The 17,945-nt window shown below is 45.0% G+C and overlaps 1 protein-coding gene across 1 annotated transcript in view; it reads right to left on the bottom strand.

Annotated features, from left to right (window-relative positions):
* The window catches only part of MMP24 (matrix metallopeptidase 24), a 158,393-nt gene extending 140,932 nt beyond the window's left edge, over positions 1-17,461 (bottom strand). Inside the window, exons 1-2 of the mRNA XM_077832571.1 lie at positions 17,262-17,461; positions 12,672-12,820 (exon numbers count right to left, since the gene is read on the bottom strand). Of these exons, the coding sequence (XP_077688697.1) occupies positions 12,672-12,820; positions 17,262-17,351 (239 nt within the window). The 5' untranslated portion in view covers positions 17,352-17,461. The remainder of the gene's footprint in view (positions 1-12,671; positions 12,821-17,261) is intronic.
* Positions 17,462-17,945: the final 484 nt, after the last annotated feature.

Here is a 17,945-nt window from a genome sequence, read left to right as displayed (position 1 = left end):
ATAAAATTTCCCCACTGTATGCATCCAATGAAGTGAGCTGTAGCTCAAGAAAGCTTATGCTCAAATAAATTTGTTTTTCTCTCAGGTGCCGTAAGAACTCCTTTTCTTTTTGTATGGCAATTGTAAAAAAAGTGTGCCATATTTTCAGTCTGGGGCAATTTTTTGGTGCAATTTGGTTCTGTTAGAAGCTATCTTCTATTCTTATCTATGTTTAAGGTGATGTTATACAAGCGCTCTATCTTATATTCCACAAGGGATAAGGACAACTACCCCTATAGATAGCAAAGTGTTCAGAATTCAGACTGAAAATATGGCACACTTTTTTTAAACAATGAGGGTAATTAACCACTGGAACAATTTACCAAAGTGGTGGAGTCTCCATCACTGGTCATTTTTAAATCAACACTGGATCTTTCTCTATTTTGAACAGGAATTATTTTGGGGAAGTTTTCTGGCCTGTGTTATAGGGGAGGTCAGACTAGATGATCACAATGGTCCCTTCTGGCCTTGGAATCTATTAATCTATAAAAGAGTGAAATGTGCACATACAGCAAGATAGGAACTCCCTTACAAAGTCAGGGACTTTTCAGACAGACTGCAGTCAGAGTAACAAGGTGGCTATAGCCGCTGAATCTGAGCAACACAGGTACTGTGAATTTGAGAGTTAACAAGGGTAGGAGTCAGAGAACGTGTGTTGTGTCTGTTACTGACTCGCTACCGGCAATCAGCAAGGATTCCTTTCGGAAATTATGCCCGGAGATCACAATTTGTAGCTGAAGAGTTGATATTCCAAGCTCTCTAAGATTCACATGCAGACTCCAATTTTACTTTACAAGTATTGTCAAGGAACACAGCACTAATTAAATAACAGAAGATGAAAGACTAGTACAAGCAGTTACATTATGTAATCATGATTCATGCTCCTTGCCCCTTTCCTGAAAAACGAAAGAGCGATCAAATAAATGCAACTTTGTGGGTCATTTGTTCAAGGGGTTTCTGATACACAATCCTGCCTAAAATAAGCAGTTCACACTATTTTCAGACTCATGACTTTTTTGGTGCTTTGATGGACTGTTAAATTTATAGCATTGACTGCCCCCCATCAGCTGTTAGATCAGACCAAGGTCAACTTCAGACATATTTCAGGAGTTAGTGCACTACAAAAGTGTCATTGTCAATAAGTCTACTTAAACAGGGAGGGAGGGTGAGGACACAGGGGCCATGGCAACCTTTATTTATTAAAAAAACCCTCTATTGAACTGCTTTTCCACCTTTATAAAACCTCTAATAGCATGTTCAGAATCGGGGGAGCTCTAGCTCCAGGCAGTACCCTGGGGACTGGATACTGTTTCCAGGAAAGGCTTATGAAGGCTGTGTGTTAAGAGCTGATGGAGAGCTACACAAAGGTAGGCATTTGTACTGCACACCACAAAGTTTTATTGATCCTTAAAAACCCAGGAACTATGGTTACATATTGTTGAGTTCCATTTAATGGTACCTTATCTGCAAACTACTACATACACAAGCTACACTAAAAGAAGATTAATGCTGCAGAGTCAATCCCTCGGATTATGAAGTGTCAGAATTAAGAACGCACAGACCATAAATTGACATCTTTATATATATTTTGATAGCCTAAATACAGGATCCCCTACTTCTTTTTCCCCCCTAGAACCCTTTTCTCATTCAGTGCACAGGACGGACAGCACTCACTGAATGGGAAGCATCTCAGGAAAATCTTCTTAACTGTAAGAGCAGTAGGACAATGGAACAAACTGCCAGGGAAGTGAGAAAGCTCCTTCACTGGAGGTTTTTCAAAGAGGCTGGATAACCATCTGTCTTAGATACAGACATAATAAATCCTCAAAAAGAAAAGGAGTACCTGTGGCACCTTAGAGACTAACACATTTATTTGAGCATAAGCTTTTGTGAGCTACAGCTCACCTCATCGGATGCATTCAGTGGAAAATACAGTGGGGAGATTTATATACGCAGAGAACATGAAACAATGGGTGTTACCATACACACTGTAACAAGATTCAGAGTGACAGCCGTGTTAGTCTGTATGAGCTGTAGCTCACGAAAGCTTATGCTCAAATAAATTTGTTAGTCTTCAAGGTGCCACAAGTCCTCCTTTTCTTTTTGCGGATACAGACGAACACGGCTACTACTCTGAAACCTGACAATAAATCCTGTGTCTTGGCAAGGGGCTAGACTAGATGACCCTTGTGGTCCCTTCTAACCCTATGATTCTAGTCAATATTTAGCTTCATCATTCAAATCCTTGTTTACCACATGCCATTCAAACCCTGATTTGAATAATACCACCTAACACTTTTCGCCAGTGGATTTCAAACAACTCTACAAAGCTCAGTACCATTATCCACGTTTTACAGATCTGAAATAGAATTTTTAATAGTCTCAAGGTCTTTTCTACAGCACTAATCACTGTAGCATCTAAGTGTTTCACAAACATTAAGGAATTTATCTTCAAAATGATCCTGTGAGCTCAGATAGTATTATCCCCATTTTACAGATGAGAAACTGAGGCACAGACATGTCAAGTGTCTGCTAAATCTAGGTGCCCAATTTGAGATGCCCATGGCCTGATTATTTTTCTAGAGATCTTAGCATTTCATAGCACTTTCAATATTCAGCACACTGTTCTTTGACTTCAGTTACAGTTGTGAGTGCTCAGCATTTCTGCTAAAAAGATACCAGGTGTCTCAAGTTGGACTTGCAAAAGAAGTGAAACATGTGATTAGTGCCACCTATCAGAAGTTTGGCTGAAGTGCCTTACCCAGCATATCTCAAACTTTGTGGTAGGGGCAGGGGCAGACTCCAATTCTCCAGAGTGGCATGCAACTGCTCTAACTATGACACCATCCTTCCTTTCTGTCTAAGAAATCTGTCTACCTGGGCGTTCTCTGCCAGAGAGCATCATACTACTAAGAGCAGACACCTGACATGCCGTGGTGCTGGGTTAGAGACCTTCGCCAAAACCTTCTTGGAGAAAATCCAAGATATACAGGAATTCAGGTTATCTTGGATTTGTCTTGTGGTCCTGGCACCATCCCCACAATTTGGTCAAGAAAAAGTATGCTTTCTAAGTTGATGCTTTTCTAGAAGAATCTCCTGACGACTCTGGAGGAAAACCCCAACAATACTAGTGCTTTCCTTTCAATAACCAGGCTACTAGGTGTAACTTGATCAGGTCCAGATGAAAGAGAGGACCCTGGAAGAGGAAGTCTTGACTCTTTGGGAGCTGTAGTGGTGACCACAATCTCAGCTGTGTTAGATCTGAAAACCAGGGTCTCCATGGCCAACGTGGGGTTACCAGTATAACTGTCACCTGCTCTCGTTTTATCATCTGGAACGCCTTCCCTAATAATGGGTAGGGAGGAAAAGCACAGAGGAGGCCCTGCAGCCATCGGTGCAATAGGGCATCTGTTCTCATGGACCTGGGGATGCGCTCATGCTGTTTGCAAATAGGTCGGTTGAGACCAGGACAAACAATCAGACAGACAATTATCTCAAACCCTTCTTGATTCAGGCACACTCAGTTGTTCACCTTGATCCTGCTGAGCTGGGCCATCTTCTGGTTCAGGTCTCCCTTTATTTGAACTGCCTTGAGGGAAAGGGGAGAATGCTCTGCCCAATGCATAATTTCTATTGCTTCAAGATGAAGTTCTTGGCTTCTTGTTCCCACCTTGGTTGTTCACTTATGCGATCATGGTCGTGTTGTCTGACTGAATCAGGATGTGGCTTTCCTCTAGGCTGGACTGAAATCATCATAGCGCCAGCTTGACAGCTTTTATTTCTGAGAGGTTTATGCTATGTGTCCTTTCTTCCAGATTCTGCCCCAGGTGTGCTCCGCAGCCCTCCAGGGCTGGCATCAGTTGTGAGGACCAAGGGATCTGGAAAGCATATGACCACACATTTGCCATTTCAGGAGTTAGTCACCTGTGACAGAATCTTTACTTGATCTTTCCTGCATTCTGGGGAGTTGTCCCATGCTTCTAGGACGTAGCTTAGAAAGCACCCGATGTGTAATTGCATCCATGGAGCGATCTGTCTGCATGTTACTAGGAGGCTTAATAGCTGAAGGCTCAGTGCTATGATGTCCTCTTGCAGCTCCGAAACAGAAAGAGGAGATTCTGAATCTTCTGGAACCTTCTTAGAGATTGATAAATCCTTGCCAATAAGGTGTCTCTGTCCATCCCCAAGTGGATTATTTTGGTGGAAGAAATCAAAGAGCTTTTCTTGATATTGACAATAAAGCCATATACCCGTAAGAGTCCAAAATCAGAGACCAGTTCTGTGTGCTGTTGCAAGGGATACAGCTCTGATTAAGGTGTCATCCACGAAGGTGCACAGGTGGATCCAGTTACCCGAGTCTGGCTATGATTACCACCACCATCTTTGTGAAAACCCATGGGACTGAGAACAAGGCAAATGGAAGAGCCAATATTGATGCTGCTTCCTGCCTAGACAAATCTTAAGAACCTGTGATGACAGTCTGACTGGAACATGGAGGTGTGCATCTGCCAGATCCATTAAAGTCAGAAAATCCCCCTGGGACAGGGATGACACTATAGAAGTTATGTTCTTCATCCACTTGTTGAGCCTTTTGAGATCTAGAATGGTATGGATTCCCTTTGTACACTTTTGAGAAATAAAAATTAAGTATAAGTCTAAAAATCTGAGGGAATGCTCCATATTACTCCCATAACCAGGAGGTGAGAAATCTTGTTCTAGATTAGAATGTGCTTTATGCAGTCATTCAACAAGAGACAGTGGATGAAAAACAGATAAGGTGGAGCCCGTAACTCATGGGACTCACTATGTCCCTGGTGCACTGGTCTGTGGTTGAAGCAACCCAGTCCTCCAGGAAATAGAAAATCCTGCTCCAAGCAGAAACCTATGTGGTCATTGTCATAAAGAGACTTTCAGAGCCATAGGGTTCCTTTGTCAGCTTTCACAGAACATCAGGGTTGGAAGGGATCTCAGGAGGTCATCTAGTCCAACCCCCTGCTCAAAGTAGGACCAATCCCCAACTAAATCATCCCAGCCAGGGTTTTATCAAGCCTGACCTTAAAAACCTCAAAGGAAGGAGATTCCACCACCTCCCTAGGTAATGCATTCCAGTGTTTCACCACCCTCCTAGTGAAAAAGTTCTTCCTAATATTCAACCTAAACCTCCCCCACTGCAACTTGAGACCATTACTCCTTGTTCTGTCAAGGTCAGGCTTGACAAAGCCCTGGCTGGGATGATTTAATTGGGGATCGGTCCTGCTTTGAGCAGGGGGTTGGACTAGATGACCTCCTGAGGTCCCGTCCAACCCTGATATACTATGATTCTATGATACTTTCCAGGCCCCTAGTAACAAAGGATGTTAGGCCACACCTAGTAGTTATAAAAAAAATTAAAATCAGCAGGCCCAAATAATTTGCACCTACGAGTCCTAAATGTTGTCTGAGGAGATCACTGGCCCACTGGTATTAATTTATAATAAATCTTGGAATACCCAGGGGAATTCCAGAAGACCAGAAAAGTGCTAATATCGTGCCAATGTTCAAAAAGGACAAATAGGATGACTTAGGTAACTACAGACTAGTTAGCCCGACATCAACACCAGGAAAACTAATGGAAAAGCTGATATGAGATTCAATTTTAAATTATATTCCTATCATTTAATTCATGGCAGTCAACATGGTTTTATAGAAAACAGGCCTTGTCAAACAGAAGAGGAAGTTACAGACTTTGTGCAGTAACATTGGTTCTTCGAGATGCATGTCCCTGTAGGGGGAGAGAGCAGAAAAAACACACAAAAAACAGGAAGATGGCTCTGTTGATTTCATATAGAAAGTGGAGGCAACTTTAGGGAAAAACATGGGATACGGCCTCAGAGTTACTTTGTCTTTAGAAAAGACTGTGTATGGTAGGTGTGCCATTAGGGCCACTATTTCTCCTATGCGCCTAGCTGAGGTGATGGCAATTAGCAATGCTGTCTTCATGGACAGGTGTATGACAGAGTAAATTGCCACTGGCTCACAGGAAGACCTAGTCAAGGCTCTGAGAACTGGGTTAAGATCCCAGGGTGGAGCAGGTAGTCTCACATGTGGGAAGAGATTCTCATCTCCTTAAGGAATCTACACATCAGCTGGTGAGCAAACAAAGTATCCGTCTACTTGATGGTGGAAAGTCATTATGGCTGTGAGATCTACCTTAAGGGAGCTTAGAGTTTTGACCTCTTGAGGTCTGAAATGTAGTGTAAAAACAGAGAGTGGGAAGGAGGATGAGGCCAGGTCTACGTGCTTAGAATGACACCAAACTTGGAATATTTTCCATTTTTGTGGGTAAGTATGTCAAGCAGCAGACTTTCAGCTGTGGAGCAACATGTCTTAAAGGTAGAATGCTCTTGTGAGGTGAAAGTCTTGGAACCAAAGAGGACCCAAGCGTGGGGGCGGAGGACCTGCAGACTGGGGTGAAGGATCAACCTGTCGTTTGAGAGAGCAGCTGAGGAATGGGCCGAAGAGGAACCAGAGGACATATTGCCATCTGTGTCAGGTAAGGGAACCAGACTTGTCATGGCCAAGAGGGGGAAAATCAGAATAACTCTTGCCTCTTCAAATTTTCAACAGGACCTTGGATAGAAGAGGAAACGGGGGAAAGGCATACAAGAGGTCCCAATCCCATGGGAGGATGAGGGTGTCTCCCAGCGACTGTTTCCGCAGGTCAGCCTTGGAGCACTAACGAGGACATTTCTTGTTCCAGTAAGTAGCGAAGAGTAGTCGGGGTTCCCCAAAGGGCGAATACATCTCGAAGAACCTTGAAGTTCAGTTCCCATTCCTGGTCATGAGAAAAATTCCAACAGACTGTGGGCTGTCATGTTCTGTATCCCTGGTAAACAGACGGCTGAGATGAGCATGTTGTGACGGATACACCACAATTCCAAAGTTTGAGTGCTTCCTGCAGAGGGAGGGAGATCTGGCCCTGTCCCCAGAGATTTATGTAAAACATACAGGTCTTATTGTCCATCATGACCTTTGTGTGGGTGTTTTTGATGAATGGCAGAAAGTGTGGACAGGCATTCCTGACTGCCCTTAGCTCCAAAAGACTGATATGGAGGGTCGCTTCTGTGGAAGACCACTTGCCTTGAACCTGGCAGTTGTGTAGGTGAGCTCCCCAGCCTATTAGGGAGGCATATGTCGTTAGAATCATTATCGGTAACGGTTGCACAAATGGAATGCCTTCTTGAATGTTGAATGGGACTCTTCACCAGTCCAGGGAGTACTATACCATGGAAGGCAGTGATAGTTTGGTTAGTGTGCCCGTGTTTGGGTAACAGACAGAACTGAGCCACATCTGAAGACACCTTATGAATATCTGGGCATTTGGGGTGATGAAGATGCATGCTGCCATATAACCTAGCAGCTGCAGGCAGTTGCTGGCCAACGTTTGAGGGCTGTCCTGAAATGTCTCTCTGAGACTCGGAAACGTGGCGAGTCTGTGCAGTGGGAGGAAAGATCTGGCTTGTACTATGTCAAAGTCAGCGCCGATAAACGCTAGTTGCTGTATTGACATCAGTGTTGATTTCTGTAAGTTGAGCTATAGGCCCAGCTGTGCAAACATGCGCATGGCAGTCTGGATGGCTCATACAGTCTCCTTGAACGAGGGAGCCCTGAGGAGGCAATTGTCTCAGTATGGGTAGATAATTCCCGATGTTCACAGGTGCACCGCTACAATGGAGAGAACCTTGAAGAATATGCTGGGTGCAGATGAGAGGCCAAATGGGAGTACCCTGGACTGATAAATGTCCTGCTTGAAAGAATTTCCTGTGCAACAGTCATATCAATATGTGGAAGTAGGCAACTTCTAGGTCAAAGGCTGAAAACCAATCTCCTTGCTCTAGAGCTTGAATAATGGCTGCTAGCATGATCATCTTGACCTTCTGCGCCTCCATGTATTTGTTTAATGCCCTTAGATCAAGAATGGGCATCCAACCTCTCTTTGCCATGGGGATCAGGAAATAATAGAAGTAAAACCCTTTGCCTCTGAGTTGGTCTGGGACTGGTTCTATGGCCCCTAGACATAATAGATTATCTACTTCCTGGAGAAGTAGGTTCTCGTGAGAAGGGTCCCTGAATAGAAAAGGGGAAGAAGGGTGGGAATGGGGGAGGGACGTGAACTGAATGCTATATCCCTTTGAAATAATCTCCAAGACCCATCTGTCAGAGGTGATATTCTCCCAACTGCTGTGAAAGAGGGCCAGATGACTTCCGAAGGGGCACGAGAGGTGTATAGATAGCATCCGATGTTGCAAGATATAGTAGTTTGGGCCCTCGACCAATTTGTCAAAAGTTCTTAAAAGAGGTGGTCTGAGAGGTCACGGATTGAGACACTGACTGCTTCCACTTTTGAACCCTGGGCCTCTTACGCTGCGGCTCATAAAAGCACTGAGACGGTGGGTATTGAGGAGGTCGTGACCTGTGCTGTGGCTAAGAGCTGTATCTTCTCTTTTGTCCTGCAGTGTAGATTCCCAGGAAGCATAATGTGGCCTTTAAGGTGTGGAGAGAAGAGTTTGTCTTCCCCACAAAGAGCTTGGGCTCTTCAAACAGTAGATCTTCCACCGTCATCTGCAGCTCTTTGGGCAACCCGGAAAGGTGTAAGCAAGAAGCCCACCTCATGACCACAGCTGTGGAGACTGAGCAGGCCGTTGTATCGGCTGCATCCAATGCAGTCTGTAGTGCCATTCTGGCTACTAACTGACCCTCTCTGGCAATGGCCTGAAACTGCTCCTTTTGTGTTTCTGGTAAGTGTTCCACAAATGCAAGGAGTTTCCCCACAATTAATGAAATCATATTTGGCCATGACAGCTTGGTTAGTTTGAGACTAACTGCAATGTCACCAAACCAATATGCCTCTCTCCCAAAGAGATCTAGCCTGCAAAGTTAGATCCCCATTTACACTTAACTCTGGAAAAAAAAAAAAAAAAAAAAACTTAGGCTATGTCTACACTAGCACTTTTGTCAGTCATGGGTGTGAAAAACATACTCTTGACCAACAAAAATTTCACCAACAAAAGCACTTGTGTCAACAGGAGACGTTCTCTCACCAATATAGCTACAGCCTCTGGTTGGGGGTGGTTTAATTATGCCAGCAGGAGAGCTCACTCCTGCCAGCACAGGGTGGTTAGCGGTTACACAGGAGACCATACAGCGGCACAGCTGCAGCGATACAGCTGTGCCGCTGTAAGGTCTGTAGTGTAGACATAGCCTTAGCTGATAATCTGAAGTATCTTGTTCAAAGCCTCAACTTTAAGGTGCTCTTCAACAGAGGAGTATTGCAGTAGATTTTAAGACTTCAAGGGGAGCTTTGAAGGCAATAGAAGAGTTTGATTTTACAAGAGAACTAAGATTTGTACTATCTCTGTCAACAATAATTCTCCTTTACCTATCACTGAGGTGGAGGATTGTGGGATGGGGAGAGACCTTATGAGGGCTGGAACAGTTTTGCTAACCTCAAGTGTTTAAAAATGAGTGATGCCCCAAAAATCATGAGGTTGGCTTAACAAGAAGTTTGAGGTTCTTCTTTGCTTTCTGGTTTCTGAGCCTTAAGGTGGCACTTGCTTTATGTTCCCAAGCTTTTCTCCACAATTATAAAGACTAGATAATTATTTTAAATTAAAGCTGAGATTCTCAGGCAATATCTTGATTCTAGCAGCTTGAACTTTAAGAAATACGCCAAAAGTTGCAAGATTCTCAATAAAATCATGAGAACTGGCAACACCATGGAAGCATTACCAGAGAGACCGAAAGGACAGACTTGTACCCTGCATATAAAGAAAAGAGCAGCCATTTTATAACCTTCTGTGGGCCTCTTGGAAGCCAGAAAAGGAAAACGAAGCCTTCCTTGCGGAAGGGAATGTGAATCACTCTGAATCTTCTCCTTGCTGCGTGGCGACTGACTGCACAGAATGAGGAGGGGCCCAGGGCTGTTGCTATTGGAAACAAATGACACACTACTTTCCGAAGACCTGCAGGATGACCTGGCACTGACGGGAACAACATAAAAACATAATAGCCATATTGGATCAGACCAAAGATTCATCTAGCCCAGTATCCTGTCTGCCAACAGTGCCCAATGCCAGGTGCTTCGGAGGGAATGAACAAAAGAGGTAATCATCAAGTGATCCATCCCCTGTTGCCCATTCCCAGCTTCTGGCAAACAGACGCTAGGGACACCATTCCTGCTAATCCTGGCTAATAATAACATGTCTCTGCATGGCCCTTGCCTACTTGCTGGCTGGGAGCAGGGATTTCTTTCTCCTAGCTACTTTTGGGGAGGAAGATGTGTGTGATCCTTGCCTTCCTCCATGATTCAGGGGGACTGACTACATTAACACAAACTAAGTACTTTCAATTCATGCTAGCGGGGACTACATTGGGCAGTTACAACACAAGATTTTAGTGGCCCCTGCAATTCACATCCTTATAGTTGGCAATGCAGGCAGGTCCGGGGAGATATTTAGTTTAAAATATTTTTCAAATCTTGTGAAAAGTTCTGCTCCAAAGGGAGCCCTTAGAGTCTGCGGTCTGAGAGAGTCTAGAGGCAGACAATTCTGGCGAGTTCTTCCTGGAGGGCGGCCCTAAACTCCCGCATAGAGCAAAGATCTGGTCTGACTCCAGTTGCTATGGAGACAGGGAATGCCTCCTGGTGAAGTCTGACGTGAAGGTGACAGAAGATGTAATTTGCGTAGTTGTCTGTACAGCATGCAGCACAACAGGGCCTTGAACTTTTACTGGGATCTCTAGACATCATAGTCATGCTTCAGCTCTGTGGCACCCCAATCCCATTCTTGCTTCCTGTGTTACTCTTATACCCCTTCCTGAAACGCCTATGTAAAGAGAACAAGGTCTGTCTCTTAAGGCTTCCTATATATTGTTACACACTCGACAGCTCAAAATTTAAAATTGTATTTGCACAAAGTTATGAATTATACAATTTTCCTTGTTTACTGTTATAAGCCTTTTGATAGCATAGAAACTCTTTATTTTAGTCCCTAGACTGGTAAAAATTCTGTGCGTTAACACAGTCAGTCACTGTTGAGTTGACAGACCTACAAAGAGAGGAGCAGGGGACCCCCCCCCAAAAAAATAGTCCTGATTCTTGTTTGCCGAACAACATCTCAACAAAGCAGTACAGATCTACACACAGTACTTTGATGCACAATTTTGAGCAGTATAAACTATTTCCCCTTGTTTATTTCCCCCCCTACTGTTCTTGTCAACTGCTGGAAATGGCCCACCTTGATTATCACTACAAAAGGTCCCTCCCCCCCCCCCCACCCCCGCTCTCCTCCTGGTAATAGCTCACCTTAACTGATCACTCTGGTTACAGTGTGTATGGTAACACTCATTGTTTCATGTTCTCTGTGTATATAAAATCTCCTCACTGTATTTTCCACTGAATGCATCCAACGAAGTGAGCTGTAGCTCACAAAAGCTTATGCTCAAATAAATTTGTTAGTCTCTAAGGTGCCACAAGTACTCCTTTTCTTTTTGCAAATACAAACTAACAGGGCCGCTATTCTGAAACCTATCCTCAGGTTGTTATCTCAAAACCCACCCTCCACATCTACACCTTAATTTGCAACGGTTTGTTTTCTCCTGTTTAGGAGATTCTGTTTTCTCCCACTCATGCTGTGAGCCCTTCTAAAGTAGTTTGCATAGGCCTATATACCAGTCATGGAGGAAGGACTCTCAGCTAGACTGGAGCTTGGCAGTGAACAATAATAAGAGAGGAGGTAATTGTAAGATGGCTGCCTCCCACTGAGATAGAGAGTGGTTTCCAAAGCCTGCTGGAAAGGGACAGGCTTATTTTTGTCAGACAGCGTTCATTACATGTGAGCTATGGCATAGATTAAGTGCAGTGAAGGGGGGGGGGAAGAGGAGGCAGAAAAAGCATAAGTCTAGAAAAGTATATTTTTTACATTAAGATCCCACAGAAAGTTAAGTAAATTACATGACTTCCCATAACAGATTCACAGGAAATACCCCTTTGTAAACTCTCCTACAAGGACAGAAAAGCACCTGATTCTGGCCCTCAGTCTCCCAACTCTGCAAACTGGAATAAGCTCCTTTAACTTGAGCTAAATTAGAACTCGGAGTGAGCGTAAGCCCATGAGGCTGGAGCAGGCTTCTGCATAGTTTCAACTCCCAAACTGCGGCAAATCTCAGTACAGACCATAAGTGAATCAGAACACTCCACCTGACTCAAAACTGGAGTCTCAAAGCAGCTAACACTGACTTCTCTGAGCTCCAAGAGAACTCCAACAATACATTTCCCTAAAGTAAAAACCTACTAATTCAGGACAAAGACCTCTAACAAGAGAAAAAGCACAACCCTGCAAAACACACCCTGCAGTTGGTTTCTACCTTCCCATTCCTCCTTGGGACTTAAAGGATTTTAGTACAGGGGATAGATATTTTCTCTACTTACAAACAGAACTGTTTGCAACAGAAAAATTCTAGATTCCCCTGGGAATCCCATTTCAAGCAAACATCTGTCACGTATAACTATTTAATCACAGAGGATTTTGGCACAGAGAATGTTATATTAAGATGTGTCTAGAATATAAACACAAAATAACCTTTGTAAATCTTACTCAATAGTTGTCTGATCCAACACTCCTGTTACTGGGATCCCATAAAATTGTTGCATAGTGGCAACTGCAGACTGCATAGCTTTTCCTGAGTGCAGGGCAGACATTCGGCTTTCAGAGGGAAGCAAATAGCCGTATGCTTTTAGCCAACTCTGAAAAACATGAGAAGTAGAAAGCATTAATTATAATGTAGTCAGTTTTGAAGTTTATATATAAAAAATTGTTCCTTTAAACATTTTAAACTGGAAACATTTTTATGTGACCACTGAATTGTAGAAATGTATTGCCTTTTTTCCTCTTCATTTTTTTTGTCTTGACTGACGTAGTGAATTTGTGTCCGAGAGTAATGGGTTAATTGCACCGGTTAAAATCAACTATTTTGAGGGTAGGCACTATGCAAACTTTCCATTAGTGATGGTGAATTATTCATTATGAATAATATTTGTTGCAAATTTAGCCAGTTAGCACACAAATGACTTGTTAGCATGTCTTGCTTACTATGGAGACATTGGTAGCAACTCCTTAACTAAAGATGCTTTGTGATTTGCACTTAAAGCAGGAGTAACATCCCACTTGACACTTCAATGACTAGATTTAAGGTAAAATTTTCTAGAGCATTTAAGTGACACTGTACTTTACACGGACCAGTTTCTCAAAGCTAAAAGTAATTAAAATCGACAGAGAAAAAAATTAAATAGAAAAGTGTGAACAAAAATGGGGAGTTGTTTAAGAACACTTTAGATGTTCTTAGAGTCACAGTTTCTCCATCATTTTTTTTTTTTTTTTTTTTTACTTCAGTTAAAAACCATCTTGGGCTAAGACAGAATATGAAAGCTGCAGACAGATAACAAATGGAAAAAAGGGGGAGGCAAATATGAATATAAAATACAAGTTAAGAAATGTAGGAAATTGATAAGACCTGCTAAAGATTTAAATGACGTGTCCATGGCCAATAGGATAAAGGAGAATTTTGTTTTAAACACATCAGGAACAAAAGGAGTCCTGACAATGGTACAGATGGCAAAGCGGACAATGACGCAGAAAAGACAAGTGTTAAATAAATATTTCTGTTCTGTCTTTGGAATAAAGTTGATATATCTCCTAATGACAAAATATTTTCTATTCCAACTAAAACTAAGGAGGATTTTAAGCTTTTAAAGGCCCCCAACTCTCACTTATACTAAGGATCTGTCATGCAACAGAAACATTCTCTGTACTGAGAATATTCTATGTACAGAGGACTTTCCAGTTGGTGCAGAGAAGGGATAAGGGCTCTACGCCCTGCACTGCTCCTAGCCCCAGTGTTGGGGCATGGCTACAGTGCACTACAGTATGGCTATTTACTCCTTCCTAGAGGCCATAAAAAGCAGAGGGCAAATTTGTCCAACCTATCAGCGAGTAGACACCTCACCTGTCTCCTGTAAGAAAGGTACTTCCCAACTATCTTTACCGCACAGACTGAATTTCTGAAAGTCACCAGCATAGGTGCCAACTCCATAGGTACTCCAGGAATCAAGCACCCATGGAAAAAAAAATAGGGGGTTCTCAGCACCCACCAGCTACAACTGTTTAGCGGTACCGCCAAACAGCTGTTCAGCAACTGGTGGGAGGTGCTCAGGGGACAGCAGAGCAACAAGCAGTGGGCCTCACAGGAAGGGGTGGAGTGGGGACAGGACTTTGGGTAGAGCACCCATGGGGAACAATAAGTCATCGCCTGTGGTCCCTCATCTCTTCATCCTGTCTCTCTCTGAAATAAAGCTCACCAACCCAACCCCATTACTTAAAGGCCCCCAGCTTACCCTACCCCGCAGTGACCTTACCCTGATGATGCAAGAACACCCTTGCCCCAATCTCCTCTGCAGAGATCCAGTCCTTCCTGAACCACCCCAGTAAGGAGTCCCTAAATATTCCCCAGACTATACAGCTCCCAAATGCCACCAGCTTACATTGTGCCAACCTACATAATATTATATTCCCGCAACCCAAGTCGGACAAGCAACTTCATCCTGAACTCTCTACCCACCCTGATATAACACTCCCCAAGCTTCCCTAAAGCCTTGAACTACTGGCAACCATGTCCCAAGAACTCCCTTCAACTTTTCACAATACAGGGAATCACACCTTGCTGTACCATCTATGACATGGTCTATGGTCTCGCGCTCTCCCAGCCTTAAAAAAAAACCACACCAACCACACACACCCTGTCGTGGCATCCCTTGTCTCCTCCAGCCTGTGCCAACCAGGAACCCTTGTTTCCCATATCCTGTGCTCAATACCCAGCAGACCTCTCGCATTCCACACCAACCCCTTTCAACAGTGTAGCAGCATGCAGTTCTCCCATCCTATACTGCCTCATTCTCCCCATACAAATACGGAGGCATACGCATCATTCCACATCCCTCAACGGGTGTCATTTTATAACCCTACAACCTACCCCAACATCAGTCTCCATCTCAACGCAGGAGACCCTGCTCTACTCCCTGCTGCTGCAGGCTCCAGCCCCATATATGCATTCCCCCTCCACCAAACAAACAGTACAGTGTGGGGATATCCATCTTTTCCACATCACAGAATGACCAAGCCCCGAAACACAGGAGAGGTTCTTGCCCAATTCCCATCATATTATGTTCAGTTCTATACAGGTTTACAGCATGATTTCAAAAAGCACACAGGACACAGATTTCTACTTCAGCACCCGTCTCTGTACACTGACCTGCAATGCTATTACAAGTACACCAAACCTGTATGGTCCCATTAAAAGCCAAAGAGAGCTGCTGTGATGCATCATTTCCAAGTCTCCCCCAAACCATAAAGAGTGCCCGCCGACTACAGCAAACACTGGTGATAAAGATGAGGTAGGAGACAATCAGGGAGAATGCAGTCACAGACCATAACGGTGGCAGGGAAGAAAAAGCTCCTAGTCTGTAACTGAGGGAAAAACCTAATGGCTTCAATGAAAACAGAGAGGAGAAACATCCAATAATTGACAGAAAGGGACATGCCTGTAAATCAATGGAGTAGTGAGAAATTAGGGTGGTTTTATTATTATTATTAACTACTTATGTTGTGGCAACACTAGCGATCCTGTATTTATTATACTGGGCACTGCACAAACAGCTAACTGAAGAGACAGTCCCTACCCCAGAGAGCTACATAAAATGAATATAAGATGAATGATCATAGGTCGATACAAACAAAGGAGGCATATACAAGAAAATAAGACAAGTATGATCAACATTATAAGCAGCTGTTTGAGCACAGCAGTTTTTTCTTGACTTTTCTGTAGTTTTCCAAGCAAAGATGAGCTTTAAGGACAGAATTAAAGGAGGATAATAGGTGACCTTGTGGATATTTTATGAAGAAGTTCTTCCTCACACCAGAATGGGAAAAAGTGCAAAAAAGCTATTCTTCCACTTAGTCCCCTAAATAAGCAATCGGACATTCAAAAGAGCGCAAAGTAAGTGTCAGGAGCTACGAACTTCAACTATGAGTGCTGGGCCTCTCATTAGCAAAACATTTTGAAAAAAACGTATCCTCTGTTCTATGCAATGTTGCTGCAACAAAAGAGATTACTTCACCTACCTTGCCTCTCTAGCTATTCTCTGAAACAGTGGCTCTCAAGCTTTCCAGACCACTGTACCCCTTTCACAAGTTGGATTTGTCTTGCATACCCTCAAGTTTCACCTCACTAAGAAACTACTTGCTTATAAAATCAGACAAAAATATAAAAGTGTCACAGCACACTGTTACTGAAAAATTGATTACTTTCTCCTTTTTACCATATAATCATAAAATAAGTCAACTGGAATATAAATAATGTACTTACATTTCAGTATATAGTATAGAGCAGTATAAACAAGTCATTGTCTGTCCGACATTCTACTTTGTACTGAGTTTGCTAGTGCTTTTCATATACCTATTATAAAACTAGGCAGCTATCTAGAGGAGTTGATGTACCTCCTGGAAGACTTCTGTGTACCCCCAGCAATACACGTACCCCTCCCTGGTTGAGAACCACTGCTGTAAAATATATTCTCCTATACTCGCATACGTACAAAAACATAGAAATAGATATATTATTTTACGATCAAAGCAGTACTAACCTAAAGTACTTAACCAGCTGAGAAATTAAGCCCAATTCCTCACATCCTGTGCTAAAATACCTTCAAGCAACTACCCGCACAAAGGAAATCACACGGGGGGGGGGGGGGGGAATCATCCTTTTCCATTAATTTTCTCTCAATTTCTTCCCATGAAGGAAACACCAACTTTTCCAGGGCAGATTCAAAAATGCTGAGAGAGCCCATTGGCCACCCCAGTTCCCGGACCCCCGGGAACAGAACCACCCAGCCAGTCCCCCTGGGATCGGCCCCCACCACCTAGCGCCTACCGGCATCATCGCAACACCCTCAGCCTGCGCCCCAGACGGCGCCGGCGCCCCCACGCCCCGCCAGAGCTAACTCCCCTCCCCGCCGAGGGACGGCGGGCCCCGGCTCCCCCCGGGCTCACTCTCCCCTGACCGGCGAGGGGGAGCCCCGGACCCCTCGCCCTCACCCCGCTCGATGGCCTCAGGCCCGCTCGGTCAGCACCTACCTGGCCGCTGCTGGCGTCGGCCCAGCGCAGGGCGCAGAGCGCGGCCAGCAGGGAGCAGCAGGCCCTGGCGAGGCCCCAGCGGCCCTCCATGGCAGCAGGGGCCGTCACGGCTCGGGCCGCGCCGAGGGGCCACCGCACCTGCCGGGCCCGCCGGCCGCGCTGCTCTGCGCCTGCGCGCTGGCTCCGGGCGGGGCGGGGCGGGACCGGGCCGCCTCGCTCCCTTTGCGACCAGCGCGAGGATGACGGACGGGTGGCGTGCGCGCGGGGCCCGGCGCCGGGCGGGGACACAGACAAAGCGTGCCGCTCACCCCGCCCATTCCCCCGATAGCCGTTACCCTCGCCCCGCCCCCTTCCCACTGCCAGTTAGCCCCGCCCCGTCCCCTCCCCACTGCCCGTAACACCCGCCCCCTCCTCACTACCGACCCCACCACCCATAACACCCGCCCCGCCCCCACCACCCCTCCCCACTGCCCGTAACACGCTCTCCGCCTCGCCCCCTCCCCACCCCACCGCCCGTAACACCTGCCCCGCCCCCACCACCCCACCCAACCCCTCATTTCTGGCCCCAGCCCAGCGCTCATACCCCCTCCCCCACCCCAGCCCCCTGCCTCAGCCCGGAGCCCCCTCGCATACCCCAAACCCATCAGCTCCACTCCCCAGACCGGAGCCCCCTCCCCTATGCTA

The sequence above is a fragment of the Eretmochelys imbricata genome, chromosome 13 (assembly GCF_965152235.1).
Source record: "Eretmochelys imbricata isolate rEreImb1 chromosome 13, rEreImb1.hap1, whole genome shotgun sequence".
Classification (NCBI taxonomy): domain Eukaryota; kingdom Metazoa; phylum Chordata; order Testudines; family Cheloniidae; genus Eretmochelys; species Eretmochelys imbricata.
Note: the sequence above shows the minus strand (reverse complement) of the source record. Positions and strands in the feature narration are given on the sequence as shown.